The sequence below is a fragment of the Equus quagga genome, chromosome 11 (assembly GCF_021613505.1).
Source record: "Equus quagga isolate Etosha38 chromosome 11, UCLA_HA_Equagga_1.0, whole genome shotgun sequence".
NCBI lineage: Eukaryota > Metazoa > Chordata > Mammalia > Perissodactyla > Equidae > Equus > Equus quagga.
Window position 1 is genome coordinate 112,311,908 of NC_060277.1, and position 13,071 is coordinate 112,324,978.

Consider the following 13,071-nt stretch of genomic DNA (forward strand, 5'->3'; position numbering starts at 1 on the left):
CGCGCCCCTGGGCCGGCCGGGCGGGGGCGAGGCGAGGGGCCGCGGCGGGAGCTGGGCCGGGCCGGCGGCGTTCGGGGCCGGAGTCGCGGCGGCGGCGGCGGCGGCGGCGCGGGGAGTCGGAGTCGGAGCCGCCGCGGAGGCCGCGCTAGCGGGTATATACGCGGCCGCCGCGCCCCGCCCCCCGATTCCTGGAACTGCGCGGCCGGCCTTCTTGTAATGTTTAGTCACTACTCGCAGCAATGAAAGGCTGCGCGCGGAGGGCGAGGGAGGGGCCGCGGGCGGCCGAGGGCGGGCCGCGGGCAGGGCCAGGGACCCGCAGAGACGCGCGCGGAGACAAAGCGCGACGCGAGGCGGCCAGGGCGGCCGGCGGGCGCGGCGCCAGCCCCGGCGGCGCGTTCCTGGCAGCGGCCCCTCCCCCGCGCGCGCTCCGCCCCCAACTTCTCATTCACACTTTCCCCCTCCCTTCTAAGAAGGCCAGTTTCTGGCAGAGGCGGGGGCGCGGCTCCAGGAGCGCCGGCAGTTCCAGGAGGCCGAGCAGGAGAGTCTCCCGGCTCCCCTTCCCTTTTTCTCGGACCTCGCGGGGACACCCCCTCGCCGCCCCCTCTTCCCCCCGAGTCTGCCCGAGGTCCCGATCGCGGCCCCAGGAGGCCCGGGACTGCCGCAAGGGAACTGGGGACACCCCAAAGCCGGCCCACGAAGCTGGGGCCGGACATGGGAGCAGGAGGCGGGGCGCGACAGTCACCTGTGGGCATGTCCCCGAGGCGAAGCCCGGAGTCCCAGGGGTAGAGGGGATGCAGCCGGCGTGGCAGCTGTCCGGCCTCAGCCCATCAGCTCACTGCCAGGTTCTTTCGCTTCGCTGACATGAGTGCCGCCTCTCACCACCAAAAAAGCAAAAACAAACAACCACCACTCTCTGACACGTAGGTCTCCAAACCTGCGTGGTACGGCGTGGGTCCAGCCAGGTGCTCTTCCGCAGCGGGACTGCCCCGAGGGCGAACGATGGCCCCATCCCGCACCCCGCGTCCGCTAGAGGGCGCCCTGGGGTCTAGCAAATGGAGTATAGTTTGGAGCTGCTCCCCCTAAGCCTTGGAATGGGAACCAACTAGTGGGGGCAGTGGGGATGATGGCTCAGGAGCTGGGACGGCGACCTAGCCGAGGGACCGAAGAGAATTCACATCATCGTCTGGAATTAGACCTGGGAATGGGGAGGATTTCCAGAAAGCAGTTTTCAGGAGTTCAGCCCACTTCCGGATGGCCCACCACCACCTAGAAGGTGCCCCCCCTTACCTCTGAGTGTGGGGGTCTGATCTCTTTCAGGGCAGAAGAAGAGGAGGTGACTGCGGTGAGTGATAGATTTGCTCCTGGTCACGTTGGCATGGATGTGGTTGGTTTGGGCTAACCAGGGCCAGCTTTCTGAAGGATGGAAAGTTTTGCAATCTGTCCCCAAACAGGCAGTGGAGTGCTAGAGACACCTGAGAACCAGCTTAAGCAGCACTGAGATCATCACCTCTCAGGACACAGGGGCTGTGGGCCCTGGGCCCTACCTTCTTCCCAAATGCCGCCGGACTGAAGAGAGTGAGTGGGAAAGGAGGGCCAGGGGGCCAACAGCAGGCAACTTGGAGTCTAGACCGCAGAGACCTTGCCCCTTGGCTTCTCCAGGAGCCGAAAGGCACCTCCCTGCCTTCGCCACTGTCTTCAATCTGTGCCATCACCTCGCTCCCCCACACATGTCAGGGGGACTAAGTGGCATTTGGGGAGGACATCCAGCCTCTCTGGGATTTAGTTTTGCCATCTGCAAAATAGGAAGAAGAACCTTTTTCCCATCAGAGATCTGAGATTAAAAAAAAAAAAAAGAAAAGATTCTGCATGTCAAAGTGTGCTAGGAATGGAAGCAATTCAGTCCAACTCTCCCTTCGGAGTCTATTAGAGGAGCAATAGTAAGGAGGAAATTTGTCACTTCTTGTAACTTCTGCAGAGAGGGAAATTGATTTATTCAACACATTTCACAAATATTGGACTCTATGTACCAGGCCTTGTGCTGGGCATTGAAATGTAATGATGAATAAGACCCGGTCTTTGCCCTCAGGATGCTTGCAGGCGATTGAAATGGATGCTCCTTCTCTCCATAATGAGTTCATTCTTTCTCTCATCCATTGATTATTAGGAGGCTGCACCATGACCATACAGTTCTGTGCTGAGCCCTGTGGAGGGCAAAGAAGACTCACAAGGAATAGCCCTCGAGTTAATGGATGAGAAAGTGCTTTGTAAATGATAATGCTCTGACACAAGTCAGGTTCATTCATCCATTCCACAAACTCTCATTGAGTGCCTGCTTTTGCCAGGCATGGGGCGAAGTGCTGGGAAGACAGAAGTGCCGGGGGAATCCTGCAGGGAGATAGGCGAGGCAAGAGACCTGGGACCCCCAAGTGGTGAGTGCCAGGAGAAAGGGGTGGTTGTGATTACCATCCCCGAGGCTATGATGGTTCATTTGAGGGGGAGGGGGAGTTTGAAGGGGGAGAGAGATAAGGAAGAAGCAATAGCCCTGGAATTCCAGAATCCCAGTCTGATTGGAGAGGCTCATTCCTCTGAAACAGGTAAGTCTCAATGTCGACAGCATGGTACCCAAGTGAGCCTGGGCTCTGCAGAGGGCCAGCAGCAAAGTCTGCATGGCTAGCGAGGAGTTTAGAGTGGGTCCAAGAGTACAGGGATGACTTCAAGAGGGGGGTGGGGGCAGGCTCAGCAGGCATGCCCAGGGCCCCAAAAGGGGCTGCCCTGGCCAGAGAAGGTCAGGCGGGGCATTCAGTGGGAAGGTGGCCTGGGCTCCCTGCATACTGACTTAGGAGACTGAACTGCTCTTCGGGCTCCACCACCCAGTGGCTGCATGACTTTGAGTAACTCACTTCCCCAGCTGTGCCTCAGTTTCCTTATTTGTAAAATGGGCTAATAATAGTACCTACCTCATCTGGTTGTTGTGAGGACTGAACGAGCTCGTGCATACAAAATGCTTAGAATGGTGCCTTGCACATATTCAATGCCCAATGCATGTTAGCTGTGGTTATTTTGGAAGCACTGAGGAGTCTTTGAGGAGAGAGAGGAGGGAGAGCTGAGCTGCTGTAGCCCCGGGTACTGGGAGATGGATATGGCCATGAATGGCTTGATGTTTTGGAGAGATATATCTTCTATATAAGACATTCCAAAAAGCTGCTTGTCTTCAAACAGTACAGCCCGCCATCAGGTTTGCCTTTGGCTTTCTACTATCTTCAGGGGTTTCCCGTTGCCTTTGGGATGATCCAAACCTCTCAGCGAGTGTGTATCTAAGGCTCTCTGCCCCACTGCGGCTTCACCAGCTGCCACCGGCCCACGGACACCTCCTGCTCCGGCTACGTGGAGCTCCAGGCTGTCTGCAAAACGTTCGCCAGGCCTGGGTCTGTGCATGCTCGCTTCCCGCCGTGGAACTACCTTCCACACCTTGGCTGTTTTCTACTTTTCCTTTGCGATTTGTCAGAGGTGCAGCCTAAACTTCCAGGGTACCTCTTTCCACGTTGACCAACATGCTCTGACTACTTGTCCAGTGAGAACCTTGAGGAAACGGACTATATTTAATTTTTTCTTTGTAAGCCTAGAACCTGGTACATACAAAGTACTCAGTGAATCTTTAAATAAGGGATTGTGTTGACTTCTGTTTTCCAACATTTTTAGATACCACCTGCTGCTTTATTCTGGAGCACCTTTTAGTTTCTTCCTGTGGGGCTCAGGAGCGGCTGTATAGATGGTACAGAGGGTTTGGAAGCCCTGTGGATGGTTTGGTGGAGATTATTAAACCTGCTAGGGCCTGGCCCCGTGGCCGCGTGGTTAAGTTCGCGCACTCTGCTGCAGGTGGCCCAGTGTTTCGTTGGTTCAAATCCTGGGTGCGGACACGGCACCGCTCGTCGAGCCACGCTGAGGCAGTGTCCCACATGCCACAACTAGAAGGACCCACAACTAAGAATATACAACTATGTACCGGGGGGCTTTGGGGAGAAAAAGGAAAAAACAATAAAGTAAAATCTTAAACCTGCTAATCTGAAGACCAAGGGTGTGAGGACTCCAACTTTGCTGGAAAAGTGGGAGAAGAGACACTGTGCCAATACAGGGTACATTCCCAGGGACCCACTTCCTGGCAAGAGAGATGCCCAAACCAGGGCTGACCTCAGGCAGTGCTGTCTCTTGCCTTCCCTGTCTGCCGGGGGCCCAAGGGGAGAGAAGCATTATCCAGGTCTGGCCCCTCCGTCTGACTCCGCTGTTTTCCCGGCTAAGGGATTTAGGAGACTCCCGCCTTTTCCTCGTCTCTCCCTTTGCAGAATTTCTATGAAGTCAGAATCCCATTTCCAGGCAAAGATGCTTGGTCATAAAGATAATAGAGATATTCATTCATGATGGAGGGGAAGTACACAGTGGTTTCAGCTGCCTGTGGGGCTCCACTTACTCATGGTGTGTGACAGATGATGAGCTCTTCCCCCAACCTCACAGATGGGAACCCTGGTGCCCATGGGGTGGTCGCTGGGAGCTATGGCCGGGCTCAGTGAGCATAAGATCTCACACTTGCATAGATGATCTCCTTGTCCTCTGGCCAGCCCGGGGTGGGCGGCGAGCCCTAAGGTTGCCATTGTTCGGTGGCTGTTTTTGCAGCCAGATGGGTTAGGAGACTGGCCTCAGACCACAGAGTTGCTCAACACCAAGCCCAAGGCCTCCCTCCTTCAAGATTGGTGGGCTTTCTACAGCACAAGGAGGCAGCCCGGGGGTTCACTGTGCAGGGGCCTGATATTACTTATTCCACACTGATTGTGCTTCTACTATGGGCCAGTTAGTTGGCCAGGCCAGGGGGTACAATGGTGGGAAAAGAGCCTGGTTCCTTCCCTCTGGAGCTTCTGGTCCAGCGCCGGTGGTGAAAGCAAAGGGGCAGGAGAGTCCTCCTGCCCCTCTTTCTCTTGGCCAATTTGGAGAAGATGTTGGGGGCTTGTGTCTCACCTGACCTCTTGAAGCCCTGGCCCTTGCTGCCCCAGTGTGGTCCTCCCAGGGCTGGACTTCTTGGGCAGCCCAGCTCTGTGCATCTTTGCCCCTCTCAGCTGAAGCCCCCGCCCACCAGGACTGATGGCGGGCCAGCATTGCTGGTGGCAGGCCTATGGTGGAGATGACCTTTCCAGCGCATGGGCAAAGGTTCGGGGGGGGGGGGGGGGGGGGTCCCGGGGGGGGGGGGGGCGGTGTTTTTTTTTTTTTCTCTGGTCGGGGGGGGGGGGGGGGGGGGGGGGGGGGGGGGGTCGCATACCGGGTTGACCCTGATCTCTTTCTTTCCTGCTTTAGACAATTCCGAGGGGCGGGCCAGGGATGCCAGGACAATGGCCTGTGGCCGGGAAGCTGCATTCCAGTTTATAGGCCTTTGTTCCTGCCGGGAGGGGCCCCAGAGCTAATGAAAAGGTTTGTGGCTCAGATGTCTGCGAGCAGTGGAGGAGTTCTTTCAAGCCTGGCATTCCAGGCCCAGCCGGCCTCTGGCGTTTCCCAGAAAAAGTGCCGAGGGAGGGAAAGAAAACACTTTACCAACCCACCCGCCTGCGCCTGCTCACCCACCCGCCCACCCTGCCCTCTCAGATTCCTCGTTCCCTCTGGGGCTGGGGCTGGGCCTGAGCTCCCGACCCTTGCCCTGGGGGCCCATGCCTCCTCCCGCAGAGGGGGTCTGGGAGGCGGTGGGAGGGTGGCGGGTGGGTGAGTAGGGGGCGCTCTAGGAGGGCGCAGACGGCATGAAGTGTGTGGGGAACATCTGGGGAGGGAGGGGAGTTTCCTCCCACCAGCTCTAAGAGGAATCCGTGTCTTCTCCAAGTTCTGAGTTGGGAGGTAGAGAGTGAGGGGAGTTAGCTTCCAGCCAATTATCTCCCCTGACCCCAAACCAACAAACCCTGCTCTGTCCGGGGCAGGGGTGGGAAGAGTCTCTATTCACCTCGAAGCAGCCGCTGTGCCCGCGCCTGCACCCGGGAACAGACACCAGGGTAGCGGGCAGTTCTGGGAAGCGAGGCTGTGGTGAACCATCTGGGCTGCAATGCAAATGAGGGCTGGCCCAACGCCTGGAGCTAAAGTGGCAGTGCCCAGGAGAAGGAGAGCCCGCGAGGGGGGTGAGCGGTGAGGCTGGCTCCTGGGAGACGTGCCTTGGGCCCCAGACGCCCTTGGAGAGCTGAGGGCCCATGGGGGACACGGTGGATGCAATTGTTTGGCTTGCCCGACAATTAAAACAGCCAGGCTGGCCGCTGGAGCACTGCAGTGGGAGCCCCTGACTGGTGGGGCTCTTGGGTCAGGTGCTGCTCACCACCTCACCTGGGTGTGCATGTCGCATCTGAACTGACCTCCCACGGCCTGCACTTAGCTTCCTGCAGTGGTGGGGTCTCCATGAGGACCTCCTGAGTGCCCCATCCAGGTGTGTGACACACTGGGAAGGTCCCTGGCTCCTCCGCATTGTGAGGCACACATTGGCACACGCTTTGTCACCCACTGATTCTTGGGCAAGTTCAAAGGGAAAATGATGTACCCTCTCCCTGGCTCCCTGGGTCCAGAGCCGGCCGCAATGGCAGAGAAGCAGGTTGGGAGGAGTGGGAGGTGGGAGTGTCCATCAGGGACAGAGGTGAGCTTCTAAGGTGTGACGGTGCTGTGGCTCTCCCAGGCCATGCCTTCCTCCCCTCCCCTGCATGTGCTTACCCAGCCTCACGGGGGTGTAGGTCAGTTTCCTAACCCAGGATGCATGAGCTGCCCTTTCCCAGGATTTCATCAGCTCCTAGAATCATACACAAAATGCTGGTGGGGGGTCCAGATTTCTGGGGTAGATGGACCCACCCTGAGTCATTTCTTGCTCTGCAAGACTTATTTTAGAAAACCATTCATTCATTCATTCATTCATACCTTTAGGAGATAATTATTGAGCACCTACTGTGTGTCAGAGATTGAGCTGGGTGCCCGGAATTCATCAGTCTGGGCCCTCATGGAGCTTAGATTCTTTTCAGAAGGAAAATTTCTCCCACAATTGATGTCACGATTAGTTAATTTTGACTTTGCTAAGTACTGCAAAGGAGAAGTCCCCGGGGGCTGTGTGAGTATATTATGGGGAGACCTCATCTATTGGGAAGGACATCCGAGGGGATTTCCTGAGCAAGTGACATGCGCAAGCTGATGGGAAGCTGAGGTCTGGAGAGGTCACCTGACCTCCCCAAGTCTCCCAGCTTGTAGGTGCTAGGAGCAAGCCCGGCAGGCAGGGGTGCACCACCAGCACCTGGGCACCTGGGCTCTGCTGCCAAGCATCTTTTCCACCGCTCACTTCTGCCTCACTCTCCCTCCCGCCCACTAAAGGCTTAGCTCCCCGCTTCCGAGCTCAATCTGAGGCAGCTCTGAGCCGAGAAGATGAGCATACTCTAGCCGTGGGAGGTGAGTCAGGCATGTTCTCTGACTTCTGGAACTGGGGAAACTTAAAATGTGTTTTACGAACAGGCAATGCAGTCCCATGGCTCGGCACTCAGATGGTACAAACAGGTGCGCTGTGACCTTCGGCCATTACCCCGTCCTCCTGTGGCACCTGGGACTCTTATGATAGACGAGAACGTGTGCGCAAGGCGGTCAGCTGCAGGCTGAATACAGCCCATAGATGCATTGTTTGGCCTGTATTTAAAAAATTTTTTGAGACAACATTTCGAAATCTGGAAATTTCACATCCGCATCTGAACCGGGAGCTTTCTTTGGAAAAATCGGTGATCCGGCAGCTGCGAGCCTCCGGCAGGTCTCCGTTGGCCCTTTAAGTGCGACATGGGCTCTCCAGCTCAGCACATCTATGTGCTGTCCTCTCCTCCCTCCGCTCGCTCCCTGCCAGCAGCTGCAGGCATCCAGGCAGCAACCCGACCTGGCCTCTGTCCTCCCACCTCCCCCTCTCAAGGCTAGAGGGCAAGAGTGCGATTGACTTTGGGGGAGTCATCTTGAGTCTCTTTCCTAACTTCCAGGAGACTGGCGATCAGTCAGGCCTGGGCCAGGAGTCCAAAGCCCTCCTCCCACCTGCTTAGGCCTGGCCTCATCTCAAGCAAGACTTGCCCTGCGCCAGATGAGGATGCCAGCCTCCCCCAGGGCACCTCAGCTGCTTGCTTCAATTCGCCATGAGGGCTGAGCAGGGAGAAGCAGGAGAAGGCGACCGCAGGGTGGGGTTCTGCCAGGGAGCCCCTCAGCCCTGCCTCGGCCACCCACTCAGGGCTCAGGGAGCCCGGGATTCCCAGGACATAACTGGCGACGGGCCGCCGTGTTTCCCCACGCGCTGGGCTGCTGGATCACGAGGAGGCACGCAGCTCCTCGCTGGGGTGGCGCTGGCTGCCTGCCACGCCACAGGAGGCCGAGATTCCCCTGAAACTGAGAGCTGCATTTATCTCTCACCAGCGACAGAGAAACAAACCAGCACGCTCTGCCCAGGAGGCATTTCCAGAAATTTGGGCTCTGGTTTCTTGTTGATGAAAGGCCAGATTATCCTGGGCTTCTCTGTGGCGAGGGAGCCATTGAGCAATAGGTGTTTTGTTTTACAGATGACAAGATTTTTGACATTGAAAAGTTTAAATGATAAATGCAGAAACGTCGACCGGCTCCTCACCCCTACCGGTGAGGTTGCTGATTTGAGCTTCCATGCTTGACAAATTTGTTCTTCACAACCTTCAGCTCCTCTGGGGCTCCCCATAGCTCCAACCAGCTCAGGCCCCTGGTGCCAGAAGACTTCATCTCTCTCAGTTTTAGGGTCATACAGGCCTAGTAGGGCCTATGCCAGGTACACAGTTTTCTTTTTTTTTTTTTTTTGAGGAAGGTTAGCCTTGAGCTAACATCTGCCACCAATCCTTCTCTTTTTGCTGAGGAAGACTGGCTCTGAGCTAACATCCGTGCCCATCTTCCTCTACTTTATATGTGGGACACCTACCACAGCACGGCTTGACAAGTGGGGCCATGTCCGCACCCGGGATCTGAACCAGCGAACCCCGGGCCGCTGAAGTGGAACATGTGAACTTAACTGCTGTGCCACCAGGCTGGCCCCAGGTATACGGTTTTCTAAAGCAGAAGTTGGTAAACTATGGTGCATGGGCTGGCGGACTGTTTTTGTAAATAAAGTTTTATTGGAAATACAGCTGTGCTCAGTCCTATTGCTTGTGGCTGCTTTGGCACCAGTTGAGTAATTGCCAATACCATCTGGCCCACAAAGTGTCAAATTGTTACTATTGGGCCCTTTAAGAAAATCGTTTGCCAACCCCTGCTCTGAGGGAACGGAAGCTTGCCTTATACCCGGGAGGGCTGGGGTCAGGTCTTAGTGTTGGGGAAAACGGTATCAAGGACTGGAAAAGATCAGAGTAACAGCTCAGCAGGGCGACTGTATCCCAGGGCGAATGAAGGCAGGAAAGGGGCTGGTGGCCTGAAGGGAGATGGAGGGCTCCGGTGAGCCAGCCTCCAAAGGTTGGCCTGAACTGCCAGCTTTGCAAACTGCTATGTGACAGCAGGTCGGTAAACTCCCAGGAGGTCCAGCCACCATTGCTTCCACCCTCGGCGGAACAGCACAAGCCGGGTGGCTGTCTCTGCAGCCGGAGTCTCTGGAGTTCACCCCCTTCTGCCCTGCGTGCATTTGTTACACCAGTGTTGATGAGCCTGCTTCTGCTGCCAGGTCCCATTCGGGGTGCTCAGAGCAACAAGGCTCTATGGGCTCACATTCTAGGGGGGCAGGGAGACAAAATACACAACAACAAACCAATAAATAAGATTAGATCACAGTAAGCAACAGGAAGAAAATACAATCCTGTTATGTGGCTGAGAAAGCATTTCTGGGGAAGGACAGAACTTGGAAGGATGAGAGAAGCTAGGGGAATACACTTGTAAGCAGACAGAACAGCTAATGCAAAGATCCTAAGGCAGCAACGTGCATGGGGAGTTTGAGGGGTTGAAAAGGGGCCAGGCTGGTGAGGCCAGGGGTGACCAAGTGGAAGAATGGAGGAAAAGGCAGGCAGTGGTCCCAAGGCTGGTTCCATCCCATCCTTAGTACCTAGGCTACCTTCCCCATAAAACAAGAGTGTGCTCCTCAGAAACAGCTGATCAGCCCCTAGGTCAAACTGCCATAGGAGAGTTTCTCATCGCTGAGACAGAAGACGGGCTGGCCAGCCTCTTCCTGCCCCTTGAATCTGCAAACAGCCCTGTGTTTGGGAGAGACCCTCTCTTGCAAAGGAGGCTTGGGGAGGAGGGGCCTTCTTCCTACATTGGCAGGATTTTGGGTTCAGAGAGTGAATCACAGACAGTGAGGCCCAGGCTCTGGCGCAGGATTTCCTGGTGTTTCCTGCCTGGGAGAGCAGCCTCGCTATCAGGGGCAGCAGCCCACCACTCCCTGACGTCAACTCTCCTTCTAATGAATGGGTTTCCTTTTCCGTTTGGGAAGACATGATCTCTGTCATCCGTCCTATCGACCCTGTCATGCTAACCCTGGCCTCTCCTGTTTGGGAAGGAGCGGGCAGACTAACGAGAAGGCAGTGGGTGAGGGCAGGAGGGTGAGGAGGACTCAGCGGACAGGCTTCCGAGCCGCCAGGGGCTCTCGGGAGGACAGAGGCCTGCTCGTTCAAGGTCATCAGGGTGGGAATTGAGGACCCGCAGCGGCAGTAGTAGTGTCTGCTCCAGACTGCCGCTCTCCTTGGGTGCTCCCAGTCACGCTCTCTGGGCCACCTGTGTAATCTGAGCAGGCCTTATCTCCCCTACTTATTCTCCCCAACTAGCCCAGAAAAAAGATTCCTCCTGGTGGAAAGAGGGTTTGTGCTGTCATCATGTAAATATAACCATTTTAAAAATTGCTCAATCTCTGAAAACCATTATTTAAAATTTTTGCAACCTCTAAATGTGCGTGTCCTGGGGCAAGGTCATGGTTGCCTCACTTGGGTTGCCGCTCTGGCTGTTTCAAACTAGCTGTGAAGGCCAGAAGGGTTCTGTGTGTGGCTTCAGAAGGGATGGGTCATTGCTGTCTGTTTATACTTAATGTAAATACTTATTAGTTTAACTTACCATGCTATCAATATCGCCGTGTGTTACTACAATTTATTTTGGATCAGAAATTCCCAGTGGTACGGTACAGTGGTTGTTTGTTGCACTTCATACCTCAACAGCAAAGCGACACATGCAAAAAGAGGTTGCCAGCTCTTTTCAGGATGATTAGGATGCTCCCGTGGTCCACGTGGTCCTCACCACTGAGCATCACGGTGCAGCCATTCAGCAACTTGACTCGGCAGCTGTCCCATGCCAGGCACCGTGCAAAAGTAGAACCATGCAACGGATGGTCTCATTCCAGTTACTGGAAGTTAGGAAATCGGGTGATTCACCACTTGCAACTTGGAAGAGTTGAATCAAATTCCACCTTCATTTGTAAAGCTATCTAAACGTAAAGGAAAAGTTAAAATCAATCTGAAATACTCATCGATTGTAAACAGTTTGGAAATTCTTGAATAGCACCAAATCACCAGTGTTAACATTTTGTGTCTTTACTTTCAGTCTGTCTGTATACACACGCTCTTTCCAATTTTTAACAAAATGAGATAAGTATACTACTCTTTGGAAATTCGGACTTTACGCATACTGTCATGAAACATTCTTCTAGAACATAGTTTTTTATGGATACATGGTCTGCCAACATAGTGATGTGCCATTCTTATTTAACCGACTCCCCCACTGTTGATTGCTTCCACGTTTTTGATAGCACGAACAATGCTGAGATGAACATTCTTGTAGGGAGCGCGTAATTGATTTTTTGGGATAATTTGGTGTAAGCGGAATTCAGAATGTTTTTTCATCCAGTGTGGCCATCCTTTTAGCCTCACAACACCCCCCCTGGAATAAGCAGGACATGATTACCTCCTACAGCTTTTCCAGGTTCCAAGTTCCAGCCCATGTGGGTCCACCAAGGAGCCACATGTTACAGATCAGAGCCATCTCTCCAGCCTCTCTGAATACTGCAACATGTTCCTTTTTAAAAATTAGCTAGAGGGGCCTGCCCGGTGGCACAGCGGTTAAGTTCGCACATTCTGCTTCCGTCGCCTGGGGTTCTCCAGTTGGGATCTTGGGTGCGGACGTGGCACGGCTTGGCACGCCACGCTGTGGCAGGCGTCCCACATATAAAGTAGAGGAAGATGGGCATGGATGTTGCCTCAGGGCCAGTCTTCCTCAGTAAAAAGAGGAAGATTGGCAGCAGATGTTAGCTCAGGGCTAATCTTCCTCAAAAAAAAAAAGAAAGAAAAGAAAATTAACTACAAAAAGCGTTCTTGGCTCTAGGGATGAGCTCCTTCAGCCCCTTGGGCCATAGGACCGTACATTCCAGGTTACAGCGTGTATATGGGCGCATTGGGAAGATGGAGGGGGGTCTTCAGCCACTGCACAGAGACGGGTTGGGCTGCTCTGTGCCATGGAGCTGCAGGGCCCAGGGCTGACATGGTGAAAAATGGTCTCGCCTCAGTCCGGTGGGGGCTTTCCGTGCTCATCGCGCCAAGGCGAGTCAGCGGGAACCCAGTTTTGTCCAAGTCTAACTGACACCTTACGGGGAGGTGCCGCAGCCTATCAGGGGCAGCCTGACGCGACCGGGGGGCCTGAAAAGTAATGCCCACCGGCGGCCGCTGCGGCGGCTGGACGCGGCGGGCGGGCGCGGGGAGCGGCTCTGGCGCCCCGCTCCTCTTGGGCCTGGCACCCCGGCGTGACGCACCCCGGCGCCCGCCGCGGGGAAACTGAGGCCGCGGGGGCGGGGCCGCCTCCCGCCGCGGCTCGCGCGCGCGCCGCCCGGTGTCTGCGTGCGCGGTTGTCAATAAAGTTCTCGCGCGCCGGAAGCGGAAAGGGAAGCGGCGAGTCTCCATGGCGGCGGCGGCGGCGGCGGGGCCGGTGTTCTGGAGGCGCTTGCTGGGCCTGCTGCCCGGCCGGCCCGGGCTGGCCGCGCTCCTCGGCCGCCTGTCCGACCGCCTCGGCAGGAACCGGGACCGCGGGCGCAGGAGGTGAGAGCGGCGGCCCGACCCCGCGAGCCCGCCCGGCCCC

At 55.9% G+C, this 13,071-nt stretch overlaps 1 protein-coding gene and 1 long non-coding RNA gene across 2 annotated transcripts in view; one reads left to right on the top strand and one right to left on the bottom strand.

Moving 5' to 3' along the window:
* Positions 1 to 9,206: 9,206 nt before the first annotated feature.
* On the bottom strand, positions 9,207 to 12,087 carry LOC124247779 (uncharacterized). Its single transcript, XR_006890823.1, has 3 exons — positions 11,908 to 12,087; positions 11,065 to 11,431; positions 9,207 to 9,735 (listed from the first exon to the last, which is right to left on the bottom strand). It is a non-coding gene; the product is annotated as an uncharacterized LOC124247779 (long non-coding RNA).
* A 403-nt stretch (positions 12,088 to 12,490) lies between these two features.
* The window catches only part of PGS1 (phosphatidylglycerophosphate synthase 1), a 33,617-nt gene continuing 33,036 nt past the window's right edge, over positions 12,491 to 13,071 (top strand). The window contains exons 1-2 of the mRNA XM_046676347.1: positions 12,491 to 12,509; positions 12,776 to 13,031. Coding sequence (XP_046532303.1) covers positions 12,491 to 12,509; positions 12,776 to 13,031 — 275 coding nt within the window. The remainder of the gene's footprint in view (positions 12,510 to 12,775; positions 13,032 to 13,071) is intronic.